The following is a 13,668-nucleotide window of genomic DNA, read 5'->3' on the forward strand; positions in this document are numbered from 1 at the left end:
TTATTATATATAAATATACAATTTTTTTTTTTAGTCTTGTTAGTTTTAACAAGTGGGTCAAAGTCAATAAGGATTAAAGTGCAGCTGCCTTTTAATGTGGTATCCGTTTGAGTGTCTATGTGTGTGTGTGTATGCAGCAAATATCGTAGATAAGCTGCTTACAATTTATATAATTCATGGCTTAAAAATTGATGAGACATGTTTACATTTTCACTTCTTGATTTCTCTTCACATTTTTTTCTCTCTGCAAGTTTGTGAGAAAAAGTTGAAATTTAACTTTTGACGCATTAAAGTATTCTTTTGTGGTAAGAATATTATCTTTTCACAAAGAAACTTTGAAATTTAGTTGCTAAATTCATGATTCCCGACTTGGTATCAAGTTAAATAAAATTAAGTGATAAGACGAAAATCAAACTCGATCCTCGACTGGGGCATCGTTCTTTATAGAATATTATGTGATATGGTTAAATAATTTAGTTTATACTTAATAAAAATGTCATTTTGTCTTTTTAGTTTTCATTGCAGTTGGGCATTTAGCTCATTTCGTTATTTGTCTGTGATTTCTCTTTAATGTTGAAACGAATCTTTTTTTACACACCAACGACTTCACATTTCGACCATAAATAAGGGCCGCAACATGTTTTAAGTGTTTGTTTGTACACTTTTACGTGAACGTGAGAAAAATATTCTATGGATACCTTTTCTCCGTCTATCTCCTTTTGTTTCTCTCTGTCTCCTTCGCTTAAAGAGCCTTAACAACACCTGTCTGTAATGGGCTGAATGCGACGACCCATTGGTTTGGGCTGGCTGGCTGGCTGGCTGACTGACTAGATGGATGAATGGCAACTGGCAACTGGTTGTTATGGCGTCGAATATTGTATGCCATATGGTTGATTTATATGCCCATCATCGTTGCCTGTCATATAGATATATTATATGTATAGAAAAGACAGCTAGAAAAACTTATATCACATTTCATCCTATTCTCATTTTCATCATCATCATCATCCGCAGCAATCATCACAGGTTGCCAGGTTCAAGCTTCTTCCCTAAACAAAAATTTTCATCTAACAAACAATTGCCATGTAATAGTTTGTCACTGGGCCTTGTTTGATTGTTTGGTTTAGGTTTGGGTTTTTGGGTGTTTGATGTTGGTGTTCACTATGGCTCAGTACGGTTCGGTTCGTCTTGCATAATGACAGCTGTGTGACATGTCATAAGCTCCAAACAATAGCAACAACAATGCTAGGGGGGTCGGTAAAGAGTGGCTGGGCGAAAGACAGGACACAGAGTCACATATTGATGATGTGCGTCAAATGCCGTTGCTCTTGCTGTCAATTTTGTTGGCCACAATGGCCACCATCAGCAACCTCCCACTTCTATACTTGTCATTTGTTCAATGTATGTATTCTGTATGGGTGTGTGTGTATATGTGTGTCATTGCAGCGGTTACTTCATTTATGTTGCTTTGGTTGTTTGACAAATTGATCGCGTGATGTGTTTACCCAATGCCATGTCATTGTCATTGTTCTTGTTGTTGTCATTACAACTTCAGCTTTCCATTCCAGTTTACAATGCTTTACTGGTCTTGTGAAATTGCAACCAAATTTCTAGGTCATTTACTAAATTTTTTTTAGAAATGAGATTTGTAGTTTGTTGAACGTTTTTTTGTAAGATCAAAGTCAAATGTTTGTTTATTAATGTAAAAGCTTATTGCTGGGAAATTTTTTATTTGAAATACTTATTTAATTAAACCTTTTAATAAAATTTGTAGTATTGAACTAATAATAAGAAGGTTAAAGTTATTAAGGAAGGAGGAGAAGATTTCAAAGTTGAGGTCATGTAAAGTTTGCTATCCAATACTTAATTACTGATTGCATTAGACTCGTTCTATGTAATTACTTTGGTTGTTCCTTAAACGTAATTTCAATACAGCTATCAGCTTAAGTTTAGTTTCAATTAAAAGACGTTAAACAAGTCAAATATTTAATTGGTTTCTGAGCCAATCAATGTCTTTACTCAAGTTAATATTATTTATGTCTGCATATTATAAATCTTTTGAATTATTATCTTTTTGTATTATTAATTAAATTTCGATTCATTTTACCCAGTTTTTATGACTTTACAAATGGAAAACTTTTCTGATACAAAAAGTAATGTAAAAGGGAGGAGAACAAACAAAGAAACGGCAATGTAACAGTGATTGGAAAAACGTTTTAAAGTATACATTTACAGGATGAGAAGAAACATTGAACTTGTCAACTTTTGTTAGTTAGGTTCGTTGGTTGTTATGCCTGATGTTAGGTAATGGAATTTACTGACCACAAAACAAGTTGTAAAACTTTACCACCGACTTTGACTTGGAGTCGGTAGTGAAAATTTCTTGCAACATTTTATCCCTTTACACTCTTTGGTAGTCTGTCTGGCTTTAGACTGTGCTGCATAATCAAGCCCTCTGTTATGAAGGATTGTCGAGTCCTGGCAACCGGACAACGTCAATTCGTTAAAATTTACGTCAGCTTTGCTGCTAATTTTGTTTGCCTTTTGTCGCTACCCATACACAGTAACACCCACACACACATACAAGCACGAACAGTCACAGGCACATACAGACATGCCAAAAAGTATGCTCACACGTTTTAAAAATCCTCTATCCCTTCTTTCTAAACCACTCACTCGCTCTCACTCCCTCTCTGTGTCTATCTATCTTTCTCTGTCTATTCTCACTCATCTGTCGCTTTGTTTGCCGAGTACTTCAAACACTGCAGACAAAATGCTGTCGAAAATTTTGTGTGCCGCTGATGTCTCTATCCCCTCTATGTTATGTTCTCTCTCTCTCTTTTGCTCTATGGCTGGCGTTAATCCGCCTAACGTTATGCAACAAAAAGTTTTTGTTGCCTTTTCTGTTGAAAATTAATTAATTTCATGTGCAAACAGTTGTTAATTTTTTACCTTTTTTATCCAACTGTTGACCCTGGCAACGTTTTTGAAGTCTAAATTTAATTGGCTTAACTGCATTTGCTAACGTTTTTGCGTTTTCTCTTCTCCTTTATGGTTTTCTTTCAGACACATGTACCGATTGAAAGCTGAGTTACAGCGGCTGCTTTAAGATAAATCCAATCCACAACAATTCCTGGGATAAGTGATGAAGTCATGAGACCGACATTTGATCGACGCCTCTGGATATTATTGTTCATTATTTTAGTACAATGTAAGTACAATAAGAAAATCCTATTTTCTATATATATATATATGCTTGTATGCTTGTATGAGTGCTAAGTTACCCCCGCACATATGTAGCTTGTAATGAATGGACCAAGTGGCCTCAACAGGCCAAGCAGCTCATATATTCTATGGACCACAGAAGAAAAAAAAGAAGAAAAACGCAACGAAAAGGACGAAAAGAAAGATGAAAATAAGAGAAAGAAGCAACGAATAGTCCCACTTTGTATGCCGGCAACGTGTGAAAAATAGTTCACAGATAATCGCAGTCAGGCAGGTCACATTATTTATGCGCCAGCACACACACTCTCGCACAAACAAGGCTTCATCCACATTCTCATCCTTAGGCTATCAGCTTGATATTCTATGCCACATGCAGCAAACAAAGCCATTTCTTTTATTTGATGTGCGTTTTGGGCAATGCCACAGAAAAAGAGAGAAAGAAGGGTGGCAAAAGTGAGCCAGAGGCAGGAGCAGTGGCAAGGATATGGTGTAGGAGGTTTTTGGCCAATGCTGACCCTGGGCATTTTCGGCAAAACCCATGACTCGGCCTGCATATCAATATTTTTTGGTTAGAGTTGGTAAACTTAAACAAGATTTTTAGCTTAGAATCTCGTTGAGGCAATGGGGCGTATGAGCAATATGGGTTTGTCAATGCCTCAATTTTGAGCTCATGAGTTTCTAAGCTGATAATATAACAAAGCTATATTCATATGGGCGTACATTGAATATATATAACATTTTCTTTCTTATCAGACAATTGAACTTATCAAGCAAAAGTATAAACTGAAATCTTAAAATTACGAGAAGTTCAACATTGAACATCAAGAAAAATATTAAGTCTTTTATACTCATACAAAACGATAGCCCTTTAGTCCCTTTTAAAATTAGTCAGAAATTTTAAATACTTCAGATATGTATTACTTTGATTAAATTTGACTGGGCATTATGTCAGAGAGATTTGAATTTGAATGATTAGGTGCAATAAAAGTTTCGTTTTATCTGTGACCCTTTCAAGCTGTTTAAAGCTTATAAATATGATCGACAATGAGTATGTTTTCGCTACTTGTTTGTAGATTTGTGTATGCCAAAGAATTTGTGCATTATTAGAGTCATATTAAATTTCATAGCAAATATTCATGTCAGTCTCAGGGTCATCTCAAGGTTGCATAAGCATTTCCCCCTTCAAAAAGTCATATGCGTGTAACAAGCAAAGGAAAAACTTGCACAACAGATAGAAATTGAGATGAAGTCAAGCCAGCTGCCCGACATTTCCCTTCATCTCTCTTTCTCTCCTGGTGTCTTTCTGCTCGTCCTTTTTTTCTCTCTCTCTCTCTCGCTCTGTTGTTGTTCAGTATACAAAACGGAAACGGAAATACGCGTTCAAGAATTTTAATCTGCATGCGCAATTTCGCGTGTGAGCTGTATGCCAAAAATGGTGAGCACATGTCGGCCAACTGGCATTGTCGGTCACGTCTCCCACTTCTTCTTCGATGATTCCTTCACTGTTTCACTGTTTTACTCTCCTCGACCATCGTGGTGCTGTGCACCATCGCCTTGGCATGTTTCAGTGCGGTGCGCCTTGGAATTTCACGCGTTTATTTGCAAAGATTACGAAATGCGCCACCGCCAAAGTTTTTGTATGCGTTTCCTGTGCGGCTGCCGGCATAGCCTTCGCTCTCCCTCCTCCCTCCGTTTGCAAGCTTCTCCGGTTTGTTTGTTGGTTGGTCTGTCGTTCGGGCGTTCTGTGGGTCGTTTCATAGTTCTATCTGTCTTTGGCTACGTTTGTCCGTTCTGTCGACTCGCTGACTTGTTATGCATGCAAAAGTCTGTGGCAAATACACACACACACACACACATCCCTTCCTTCATCTTGCATGCTTCACCCTATATCCCTTATCCGCACCCATCCAGTTGGCAGTGACATGCAAAATATTTTTGCATAAAAATGTTTGCCCACCAACACATGCACAAACATACAAGCACACACACAAATACACACCTCTCTTCATAGTCGTTATCCTGGCAGCTGCAACTACGAAGAGAAAAAATATATACGTTGGATATTTTAAAGCATTTCAATTTCGGATTTCAAGTTGAGCGTGAAATTTGTCAGGTGTATATATATACATATATAGATATGTACCTATATTTTTTTTTTTGGAATAAAGAATTTATTTATAAGTACATACATACATACATAGCAAAGCGATTTCTCTTGTTAGTCATTGGGAGACATTTTCCCATCTCCCTTTTTCATCATCATCATCTCTCTTCTGGCTATCCGTGGCGCTGTTAGGTTTAATGTCCAACATTTTTATCTCATGTATTTAAGCTGAATATGCGTTTGCTACGTGTTTGTCATGCTAAAAGCGCAACTTGCTCCTCTCAATAACATCTAAGTAGATGGGTAACAGCATGGCGAAGTAAATGAAGCATATTTCATATCTAATAAACTCTGGAATCGTTTGGCCAGAGGAAGCTATTGCTGATAATAAACAGACAAGACGAAGATGTTGATGATGTGAAATGCAATATGAAATTATGATGGACATTCTTTAAATTCTTGAAAATTTTAGCCTCCTCTACAATCCTTTAAACTATGACAATTTTAGAATAATATCCATTAACCATATATTTATGAACAAAAAGTACATCAAATGGTTAAACTGTTTGTGGACAGAGCTGCTTCCCGTTAACATTGTGGTCTATCTTCTGTAGTTCTTTCTTTTCTTAAAAAACCAAAAGGTTAAACATCGATCGCTAACTAAAGAAGTTTAAGTTGAAACATAAATCATTCCATTGATGACTGAAAACTTTCTCTTTTCTTTTTCTTCCACTCAATTGGTATTTTTTTTTTCTGATTTCTAGGACTTTTCTCAAAATAAAGTTGAAGTCAATCTAGTTAAAGTTAATCTAACTAAACTTTTTCTATACATTATTGGCAAAAACAATTTCCTAAAAGTATTTAAAATGTTGCAATATTAAATAACAGCTAATTATAAGTTTTTAAAGAACTTTTTTAGCCTTTAATACCCATATTTTCTTTAATATTGCATCCTTACATTACCCCGAAAAATAGGCAACATATTTTTTTTCTTTGCCAACCAAAAGAAAACAAGCTTATGCTCCACTACAATTTTCCCCTAAATTCACATTGACTTGTTGTTTTTTTTTTATTTGGTCTACAAATCGGTAAGAAAACCGCATCGCGTGTCTTGGCATGCATGGCCAGTAGGGGGAAAAGAAGCTAGGCAGAAGAAGGACACTCAAGAGTCTTGCCCACTTAGAGGAAGAACTGCAACTATCACGATAATGATGATGATGATGACGATGATGGCGATGGCGCTGGCGCTGATGCCGACCGACGAGTTGAGTCGCGTCGAGTCTGAGACTTAGTTAGCCACTTTTCTTTTATATAAAATGTGCCTTTTGTGCCTCAAGTGCTTGGGCCACGCCCACGCGCCTTTCTCTCTAACTAAGAAAAGGAAAGAAAAATAGAAGAAGAATAATAATAATAAGAAGAAGAAGCTTCACCCTGGCAAGTTTATTTTAAAACTCGACTTTTGTATGTTGGCTAGTGAATTACATTTTCGGTATATATTTTTGTGGCCCAGTCATCGTCTTTTCTATTCCCTCTCTCCATTTATCTCTCGCTAGCTAGCTGATTGTCTCGATGACGCTGATGATGATGGGTATAGCTGCGGCGAGTGGGGAGAGTCGGGCCGGGACTTATGTCCAGTTCCTTTAGTTCATCGTGAAGTTTATTATGTGCGCTAAGCTAAAGTTGAAGCTGTGCTTGTGGAAAATGCAATTATTAAAACTTTTTCAAGTTGCATTCTCTCACCCCTTCCCCGCTGCCTTCTTTGCGTTTGTCGTGTGACCAAAAATTATAGTCGGCGCCATTTGGCTGGCCGTATAGACAGAGACGGATCTCTCCGTCTGAAAAAGTTACTCTTTCCTCACTTTTCTTTTACTCGTTGCTGTTAAACATGGCATAGCAAATGTAGTAAGTCCATTAAGAAAGTTTTTACTGAAAAGTTGGTGTATCTTAAAGAGTTCATTTGAAATGTATTTGCGTGAGCTTAAACAAGAAAAGACGCTGCTCGGAAATGTGTGTTGGCCAGGTACAGGGACCCCGAAAATAAAAGAAGAAAACTGGAAACGCTCAAAGCGGAAACCTGGCTAACAATAAAAGCCAAAAAGGGCATAAAACGCGCACTTCCGTTTCAAATTTCCCCCCACCTTCAACCCAACCCCAACACCATGCTACACTACTCTACTCTCTCTAGCCAGCAGTCCAGGTGGCTGGCCAGCCTGTGTGTGGTCAACACGAAACAGACGCTGGCGGCGGCTTCCTTCCTTTCACTGCCAACAAAAATTGGCCGCACAGTAAATTGCACACCTGAGAATTAATGCGCCGGGCACTTGAAAGGCGAAACGAACAAAACGCGAGGTGTGAAGAGGCCAAAAACCATTTACGAAGCGCAAAAAGGGAGTCAGTGACTGAAAGAGGGCGGCAAAGGGAGTTGGCAACCAGAAACAGAATCAAGCGACTGGTGACCAAAGGCAGGTAGCATGGGAGAATGGAGCTGCACTTGCACAGCTGCACAAATGCAAAGTCAAATGCCTTTTCAGGGCGCCAAAATTGTTGTAGCTGTTGCTGGATTCTTGATGTTGTTGCTGTTGTAGTTGTTGACGCCTGCGGCCATCGTTTGGCTTTGACCAGACCCAGACTGAATCTGGCTAAAATGCTTCGTGTTTTCTTTTTTGTTGCTTTCATTTCTGCCAAACAGTGTATAAGAGAAGTTTGTCTATGGCGGAAAACCATTCAATCAATGTCGCTTTTAAAAGGAATCAATATTTAACCAATTATATTAACCAATTTAAAAGTTGTTATGACAATTTGTCATCCAAGGTTTTAAAAAGAAAAACTATTACAGATTCCTTTATTTAAAACTTTTTGAATATTATTATTAAAACGAAAAGACAAAGAAGGTTAATCGAGGTAGTTATTTTTATTTTCCAATTTGTTTGCATTCGAAAGTCGATGATGATTTGATACTGATTAAAAAGGAGAACAGTTATCGGCTTTAAAAAGTCACCAAAAATGATCAACTGAATATATTTATTGCTTAATTTATAATAAACTTTGCAGCCTTCAAATATTGTCAATGTTTAACCAATTGAGTACCTACATTTGCCAGGGTTCCTACAATAACCCTTTCCATTTATTTGAATAGACCTCTTTTACACCTTAGTGTTTGCAGACTTTTCAACCCTACTGTTTGCCTGCTGCCTGACCGTTTTGAAGCGCTTTCTTTGGCCCTTTTGCCTTGTGCCTTTCTTTTTGGATGACTTCTTTCTGCACTTGCCTTCTTTCGTTACGTTACGTTTCACTTTGTTCCGTTTCTTTTTCTTTTCTTTTCGTTTCTTTTCTTTTCTGTTTCTCTTCTGTCTGCCATCATCAACAACAAGAAGAACAGCAACAAAGTTGCCGCCATTCGTTCTGCCTTACAATTTCTCGCTATGTAAAAAGCAAGTGAAAATAAATTAAGTGGAAGTAAGTCGTAACGAAGTGATACATAATTCTTTTCTTACATTTACTTCCTTTGCTTTGCTCTTCTTTATGTTTTCCTTTCCATCCAATGCCACACAGTAGAAATATTAAATCAATTGAAAATAGCCCTTAAGTTTGCTTTATACTTCTTATTATGAGATTAGCCTTAAAGTTGCAACTTTAATTTTCATGTTGATTTTGTAGCTCAAAATGATACTGAATCGTATGTACCTATGTTCGTTTGTTGTTGGTTTATGTGGGTGGGTGTATTTGTGTGTGTGTGTGTCTGTGTAACCTTATACAATGTAATTTCGTTTTAATGACCAAGTTTGGCCAAAGCATAGGCCTAAATAACCTAATAACCCCGACTGAAATGTCGTGATTGAGCGCTAAGTGAGAGACTCTAAGCCGGCAACGATGAGTTTTTCTGTTGGTTTTTGTTGGCCAACTCTTGTTGGTTGCCTACCTACCAACAACAAGCTATATACCTTTATTTTTTGCTTATTGCTACTTAACTAAGCCAACGATATCATTTTATTACTCTGCCTCCCCTGTCTGTCTTTGTCTGTCTTTAACTTTTCTCTATCGCTCTCTTCATCTATCGCTACTTAAGCAGACTGCAGGGCTGCCAACTTGTTTAACGAACAGAAATTTCACTTTCAGCGATGCCAGAGAGTTTCTGGCTCCTGTCGCCAACAGCAGGAAATGGGAGCAAATGGTGGCGGGGGGAGGTTGAGCTGAAGCAGCAGCTCTCAAAGGCCATTAACGTGTTTCGTTTCATTTAACTTTTACGCTCATCGCCCCACCACGGGCCACCAGTGGTGGCAACCTGGACCTGCTATTTAGCACACTCCATTCCACTTTACTCCGCGCTCTTTTTAGCTCTCCGCCATCAGCAGCAGCTACATATACCCTCCGGTCGCGCTTTATTCCCAGCTATTTTTGTTACACTTTGGGCCCATGAAACGAAACTTTTACCTGCTGCATGCTTGACCCAACAAAGGACCATCATGAGGGAATAGCAGGGAAAAAGACAAAGCGAAGAAGAGGTGGAGATGTAGATGGAGGTTTCCTGGGGGTGTCAGAGTCTGACCTTCGCCGCTGACAGCAGCCGTCATTAACCTTTCATGATGAGGAAGATAGAGGGAGGAAGTACAATCAAGCGGAACAGGTGGGTGGGCGGGTTGGTTGGGTATTTTTTTTGAGCGAGAGATGGAAATCTCTTTCAGCCTCTCGGAAGTTAAAGCTCAGGCGTGCACAAAACTTTTCTCAAGTGTTTTCAAGACAACGTTACATTTGCTTCCTCTTCGTTTTCTTGTACAACTTGCTGTTGTTGTTTTTGTTGAACTTTGACTCGCTGTAAAGTATGCTACATAATTTGGCTTTAATATGTCTGGGTGGTTGGATGTTGGTTGACTGTTTTTTTGTTTGTTTTTGTTTTTCGGGCGACAGTTTTGTTGCCAAATGCATTGACCCAGTTTTAGAAACTTTTGTTCAGGTTTCTCTATGTTATGCGGCAGCCACAGCATTTTTGTTTAACTAACCACATGCCACGCCCACACAAATTGCCAAACCACAGTCGTTGTGTGTCTGTGTATGTTGTCGTTGTCATTTCTGTCGCTTTGCCATTTCCTCACATCCGCTCTTCATCTAACCCGTGCTACCAGCCTGTCTTTTCTGCGGTCGCCATCGTCTATATCTATGGTTAGTTGCAGACAAATTATTTGCTAAAACCGAAATGATGCAAAACGATTAAATAGTTGGTTGGTTTACTCATTGAAAATCGGAAATTTTTGTTTGCCAAAAATAAATAAATTGTAAGAGAAAAAAGTTTTATAATACAAATTTTTAAATAAGTAACACAATTAAGTTGTTTGATTGTGAGTTATATGTTAAGCATAAAGGGAGAGGAAATAGAAAAGAAGAGTTACTTGTATAAAAGTACCTCCATTACAGATAGATTGGATTAAATTTGAGATAGATAGAAGGTATAAGCCACGAGATAATTTAAGAAAGTTTTCTGTTCGAAAAGAAATTATAAATTATAAAAATATATTGAAGATATTTAGGTTCCAAACATTATATGTTCTTGCCAAATAAGGTACACAATTTACACGCCACATTCTTCATTTACAAAATTACTTATGGGAATTACAATGTAAAGATATTTTGTTTCTGTTAGAAGGTCAGCTGGGAGTCATTTGGGGAAGCATTAACTAAGACCCTTGCAAACGCCAGTGCTGAGGTGATGTTTAACTTTTTTATTTAGTGGTAAGCCCAAGGATACGTGGTCACTGAGAGCTTAACCGAGCATTAGTAATCTTGTTAAAAATTCTAGCATTTTGATTTGAAATCATTTAATCCAGGCATTTCATTACCGTAAGTCTGTCTCCCCTGATAGACTGGCTAACCAAAGAGTCGAAAAGTTACACCGATGTGGACAATCTCGCGAAATAAATAAAATTGTGACACGTTTAGGTTTCTTAATCATTCTTCTATTGCTCTTTTGTCGACTGCCTTAAGCTTAACTTGGTTCTAATTTAGGCACTCTTGTACTGTTGGGTCAATCGAAAACCGACGAATTGTCAACAGATGAACATAGTCATTTTTCTGTTACCCAGTTTATTAAATAGTTGCATGTGTCGCTCTTTAGTTTTAATGGACCATGATAAGTAGTTGCAAAATATCATAGCCAAGGCCAGACACATTAATGCACTCACAGCAAACAGCATTCGGTAGAGTGGTTGCATCTCTTATCGTAAAATCAATAACAGTTTTATAATGCCACACATACACACACAAGCTCAGACAAGGTATCAGGCATTGGTTGGGGTGCCTTAAACTCAGCATTGCATAATGTTGATGCAGAAGAGAGCAAGAACCACTGTCGCTACATAATCATAAACGTAATCATGATGAAGCGAACGGCAACGACAACGACAACGACAACGGCAACGACAATGTCGACTGACTGCCCTCGAGTGTTTTATCCTTGACAAATCCTTGTGCAACAATCAACAGCAGCTCTACCACCAGCAGCAGGAACATCAGGAGCAAATGAAAAAATATAAACCTTGACGTAGTGATAAAGAGGGAGAAAGAGTGAATAGGAAGAATTCATAGTTGACAATGCCAAATGCGCAGCAAATGTCTAAATGAGTGCATGAATGACTGAACGAGCCAACCGACGAATGGATGAATGAATGTCGTGTGGGGAAGGAAATGGCAAAGCAGAAGGATTGGTGGCTAAGGAAGCTCCTTAGCAACTATGTCTATGTGGAGGTGACAATGACAATGGCGACCGCAAATCGAGGCTATAACATGGACAGACAGAGACAAACTGAGACTGCGACTAAGTGTGAGAGACATAGAGAAAGGAAAAAAAAACCCAACATTCTCTTGATGATGTCTTGTCTTGATGAATGAGCAAACTGCCATAATTGTGCCTACCCACCCACACTCTCAGACACACATTGCCCGTTCTATCTTTGGCAGAACAATAGTTTTTCGCATTTTCACGCTTTGCCCACATATTCTTATTTAACTTCAATTTTGTGGGTAAATTTAACAAACACTAAATTTATTTCGATATATTTTTGTTCCTTTGGCATAAATGATCATCATTTTTTGAATTAATTAAGCAGAGTTTATTCCATTCTATTGATCGGATTTAGGACTACTTTCGTTGTTTTTTTGACTCTCCTCCTGTTCACATTTCTTACGCTGTTTTTCCATTCGACACATTTTTATTAGCCCTTTGAAATCCATTCTATTCTTGACCTCAGTTTTCTTGCATGCGTCTATCTTGTTGTTTGCCGATTTAGAATCTTCTTTTCCACAGGGTGTTCCCTTTTGGTTTTTCTCTTCATAGGTTATATCCTTTGCATCCTTCTCAGTGCATGCTTTTTTAATGTTATTCGCCACGCATTCAATTACACTCTGGGCATCTTTTTTTTCCTTGGAACTCATGCCGTCCATTTCCTTACAAACTGCTTTTGTTTGCTCTTCCACACATTTCTGTTCAGTCGTCTTAGGTCTAGAGCATTCTGCCTGACTGTCTACTGAATTCTTTAATTTGGCACATGGTTCCTCCTTTTTCTTCTCAGCCTGGGAAGATTCCTTCTTGCACCGTTTTCGGGACGCGCATAAACGTTTTCTGTTCAGCCGGTCTAGGTTGGAAATTTTAGTTACGTTTCTTTGTTCGGGCGGATCCTTCAACGGATCGCAAATATCTAATTTATATCTAATACACCATTTTTCCTTTTCCCCATTGGAATCCGTATCACAGCCATCCTTTCCATCTTTCGAATAACACCGTTTTGGAGCAAATGAAAAGGAGTTCGTACCTAATTTCATAAAAGATCTCTGACACTGTGTTAATCCATGGGGAACACATCGCGTTAAATGCCTAGAAAACATAATTTAAAAAAAAAAAAAATTGGAAACTAATAGAACGTATTTTTGAATTTTAAATGCTGGCTAACTGATTAATGTCACCTTGAGATGTTGGGACTCTGGCCTGCTGCACATTCGAGGCCCTCTTTTATGTACATAATAAAGCAATTAAAGTTTTAACTTGCCCCAGATCGAGGCGTTTCACACTCACGCTTTCACAATTCCATGAAACAATAAAATGAACATTTTACACATGTGCACAATTAAAATACAAATATAAAACGCATGTCAAACACAGCCGCGCCGAGCAGCCTTCGTCACGGATTTCTTCTTCTCCGCAACTTAAAAATTCACAACAACAATGAACCGAAAAACAAGTTTATAGCATTAAATGACAAGCAAGGAAATACAGTGAACAACATTTTGTAGTGCATTTGGAAAAAGTTGAAGTTTAAGCAGTGGAACCTAACAAGTAAGAATATTCTAACTAA

The 13,668-nt window shown here is 38.0% G+C and overlaps 1 protein-coding gene across 1 annotated transcript in view; it reads left to right on the top strand.

Moving 5' to 3' along the window:
• Window positions 1-13,668, top strand: part of tei (teiresias) — a 155,946-nt gene that overhangs the window by 36,352 nt on the left and 105,926 nt on the right. Inside the window, exon 2 of the mRNA XM_068289557.1 lies at window positions 3,067-3,211. Within this exon, the coding sequence (XP_068145658.1) occupies window positions 3,154-3,211 (58 nt within the window). The 5' untranslated portion in view covers window positions 3,067-3,153. The remainder of the gene's footprint in view (window positions 1-3,066; window positions 3,212-13,668) is intronic.

This window comes from Drosophila tropicalis, unplaced genomic scaffold (assembly GCF_018151085.1).
Source record: "Drosophila tropicalis isolate 14030-0801.00 unplaced genomic scaffold, ASM1815108v1 contig_593, whole genome shotgun sequence".
NCBI classification, from domain to species: Eukaryota; Metazoa; Arthropoda; class Insecta; order Diptera; family Drosophilidae; genus Drosophila; species Drosophila tropicalis.